The 3,619-nt window shown below is 39.1% G+C and overlaps 1 protein-coding gene across 1 annotated transcript; it reads right to left on the minus strand.

Moving 5' to 3' along the window:
• Positions 1 to 351: 351 nt before the first annotated feature.
• Positions 352 to 3,067, minus strand: LOC141629813 (uncharacterized). The gene is made up of 7 exons (XM_074442753.1): positions 2,696 to 3,067; positions 2,301 to 2,503; positions 1,670 to 1,859; positions 1,212 to 1,316; positions 982 to 1,130; positions 619 to 814; positions 352 to 555 (listed from the first exon to the last, which is right to left on the minus strand). Exons 1-7 carry the CDS (start codon positions 3,065 to 3,067, stop codon positions 352 to 354), a joined length of 1,419 nt encoding a protein of 472 aa, XP_074298854.1.
• Positions 3,068 to 3,619: the final 552 nt, after the last annotated feature.

Consider the following 3,619-nt stretch of genomic DNA (forward strand, 5'->3'; position numbering starts at 1 on the left):
CGGTCCAACACCCGTCCATATTATTTGTTTTCTTTCTCTTTTTTTTTTTACGACAACAACTATTATTTATTCACATCTTATAAATTATAAATTATAATTTATTAATTATTAATTATTAATTAAAAATGCGGAGTATTACAGTCTTTCCTCCTTAAAAAGAACTTCGTCCCGAAGTTCACCACACCTCACTACCCAAACTAAACAATTAAATGGTAATCGTCACACACTTAGTTAAATTACTATCATTTATGACCAAAATTAAACGCGGTATTATATTCTACCCCTGTAAAAGAAAAGGTTAAGTCCTCTTAACCAACATACCTTACGCAAACAAATGAGGATACTTTTCTTTTATCTCAATTCAGCTTCCCAAGTAGCTTCCTCTACATTATGATTAGACCATAGAACTTTCACCAACGCAATCTCACTATATCTAGTCTTCCTCACCTTTCTGTCCAAAATCTCCTTAGCCACCTCCACATAAGACAACTTCTCATCCATCTCAACTGTCTCAGCTGCTAACACATGAGTAGGATCACTCACATATTTCCTCACCTGTGAAAAATGAAAAATATTATAAAGTCTTGCCAAGGCTGGTGGTAGTGCAAGACGGTATACCACTTCACCAACTCTATCTAAAAGCTCATAAGGTCCAATGTACTTCTTACTCAGCTTCCTTCTCTTGCCAAAACACATCACTCTCTTCATTGGTGACACTTTCAACAATACTTTGTCTCCCACAGCAAACTCAATCTCACTTCTCTTCAAACCTACATAATTCTTCTGTCGATCTTGTGTAGCTCTCATCTTCTGTCTAATTACATGTACCTGCTCAACCATCAGCTGGAACAACTCCGGCCCTAGTGTCACGACATCAGTGACGTCGTCCTAACAAACTGGAATCCTACACTTCTTCTTATATAAAGCTTCAAAAGATGTCATGCCAATGCTAGCATGATAACTGTTTCTATCAAGTCTAACCTCTCTTCCCATGAGCCTCCAAACACCAAGACACAAGCTCTCAACATATCCTCCAAACTCTGAATAGTTCTCTCAGTCTGTCCATCTGTATCTGAATGAAACGCAATGCTCATCTTCAAAGTCGTACCCATACACTCTTGCAACTCTTGCTAGAACTTAGAAATAAACCTTGAATCATGATCAGAAACAATATCTTTTGGAATCCCATGTAACTTCACAATATTTCTTACATAAGCTTTAGCCAACTCAGCCTTACTCCAATTATCTTTCATAGGAATAAAGTGCACTGTCTTAGTCAGACGATCTACTATCAGCGAAATCATATTATTGCCCTTCTGAGTACGAGGCAAACCAACAATAAAATCCATAGAAATACTCTCCCACTTCCACTCAGGCACATCTAAAGACTGTTCCTTACCCTGTGGTCTCTTATGCTCACATTTCACCCTTTGACAAACTAGACATCTCGAAACAAACTCAGCAACTTCCTTCTTCATCCCAGGCCACCAAAACATTTTCTTCAAATCTTTATATAATTTATCTCCTCCAGAATGCACAGAATACGGTGTAGAATGTGCTTCAGTCAGAATCTTCCTTTTCAACTCCTCATCATCAGGTACACACTATCTCCCATCGAACCTCACACCACCATCTACCCCCGTGGAAAACCGTGACGCCATCCCTCCACCATGGGCGTGCGCCACTTCTCTAATCTCGGGTCCCCTTTCTGCTTTTCTCTAATCTCAGCATACAACTCTGGCTCAATAGTGAAGTCCCTAACTGAATCCCCTTTTCTTATCATACAAATCCCCATTTTCTTTAACTCATCTTGCAACTTCACACGTGACATAGCTGAACACAAAGCATGAACAGACTTCCTATTTAAAGCATCTGCCAACACATTAGCCTTTCCTTCATGGTAAACTATCTCCATATCATAATCTCCAATCAACTCTATCCATCTCCTCTGCCTCATATTAAGCTCTTTCTGAGTATAAATATATTTAAGACTCTTATGATCAGAAAATACCTTGAAAGTAGCTCCATACAAATAATGCCTCCACAATTTAAGAGCAAACACGACAGCCCCTAGCTCCAGATCGTGCGTCGGATAATTCTCTTCATATGGTTTTAACTATCTCGAAGCATAAGCTATCACATTCCCTCTTTGCAATAGCACACACCCCAATCCATTATTTGAAGCATCAGTATATACCTCAAAATTCTCACTCCCTTCAGGTAAAGCTAAGATAGGAGCTGTGGTCTAGCGTTCCTTCAAGGTTAGGAAAGTTGTATCACAACTCTCATCCCACTTAAACCTGTTCTCCTTTCTTATCAAAGCAGACAAAGGGTTAGCTACTTTAGAGAAATCTTTCACATATCTCCTGTAGTAACCAGCGAACCCCAGAAAACTCCTCACACCCGCCACGTTTTTCGGCCTCTCCCAGTTAGACACCGCCTCAATTTTACCTGGATCAACTGACACTCCCTCCTTTGACATCACATGCCCCAAAAATGCTACCTTATTCAACCAAAACTCACACTTACTCAATTTAGCATATAAATTATTCTCCCTCTATGTCTGCAACAGAAACCTCAAATGTTTCTCATGCTCCTCTTTATTCTTAGAATATACCAATATATCATCAATAAAGACGACAAAAAACTGATCAAGTTAAGGACTAAACACTATATTCATCAAATCCATAAATACTATAGGTGCATTAGTCAAACCAAAAGGTATAACCACAAACTCATAATATCCATACCTTGTCCTAAAGGCAGTCTTAGGAATATCCTCCTCCTTAACTCTCAACTGATGGTAACCCGACCTTAAGTCAATCTTAGAGAAAACTCCAACTCCACTCAGCTGATCAAATAAATCATCAATTCGAGGCAAATGGTACCTATTCTTAATCGTCATATTATTCAACTCCCTGTAATCTATACACAATATCAAGCTACCATCCTTCTTCTTAAAAAATAACACTGGTACACCCCAAGGTGACACACTTGGCCTCACATTACCCTTATCTAGCAACTCCACCAACTGCTTCTTCAATTCCTCCAATTCCTTAGGCCCCATTCTATAAGGTGCTTTAGAAATAGGTCCCGTCCCAGGTTTCAACTCAATATTAAAATCTACATTGATACGGCTGTCGCATAGGCCGTGGGACTAAATTCAAAAGAGCTAAAAAAAAACTCTAAAGTAAGTGCCCTATAGGTGAACTCCTTTCTAATGATCAATCCCGACATCCCCGTCCCATTGAGCTGGTCGACAACAGGTGCTAAAATTTCAAGAGTCTCTAGGGCAGGTCGACTCAAGAAACGGGTTGAGGTCAAATGACATTCCATCAAATTCAAAAAATGAGTACGGTGGGACGGGGACAAAAATTTTACCTCCGGAAACTCGGGTAGAGATTCCGTAGAAGTGTTAGCAACATTCCTAGCAGAGATCCGTAATGCAGCAACACGGGAATGTTGGGTTTATATACCTCTTATTAGACTCTTCTAATAGTGAACTAATTAACATCTTAATTATTTGTTCATTATATCTAGTGCATGCATAACAAAATATGAGATTTATAAGAAAAACAATGTCCCTTACATTGTAAGTAGGTCCGAAAATATGGGCACA

Source organism: Silene latifolia, chromosome Y (assembly GCF_048544455.1).
Source record: "Silene latifolia isolate original U9 population chromosome Y, ASM4854445v1, whole genome shotgun sequence".
In the NCBI taxonomy this organism is placed as follows: domain Eukaryota; kingdom Viridiplantae; phylum Streptophyta; class Magnoliopsida; order Caryophyllales; family Caryophyllaceae; genus Silene; species Silene latifolia.

What these genes read in the sequence shown, in the direction of transcription:
- LOC141629813 (XM_074442753.1), bottom strand. Translation starts at nt 3,067, where the DNA reads ATGGGGCCTAAGGAATTGGAGGAATTGAAGAAGCAGTTGGTGGAGTTG. An exon ending in CTGAGTTGGCTAAAGCTTAT is followed by an intron (nt 1,131 to 1,211) that starts GTAAGAAATATT and finishes TCTAAGTTCTAG; the next exon opens with CAAGAGTTGCAAGAGTGTAT. An exon ending in TAGATAGAGTTGGTGAAGTG is followed by an intron (nt 556 to 618) that starts GTATACCGTCTT and finishes CATTTTTCACAG; the next exon opens with GTGAGGAAATATGTGAGTGA.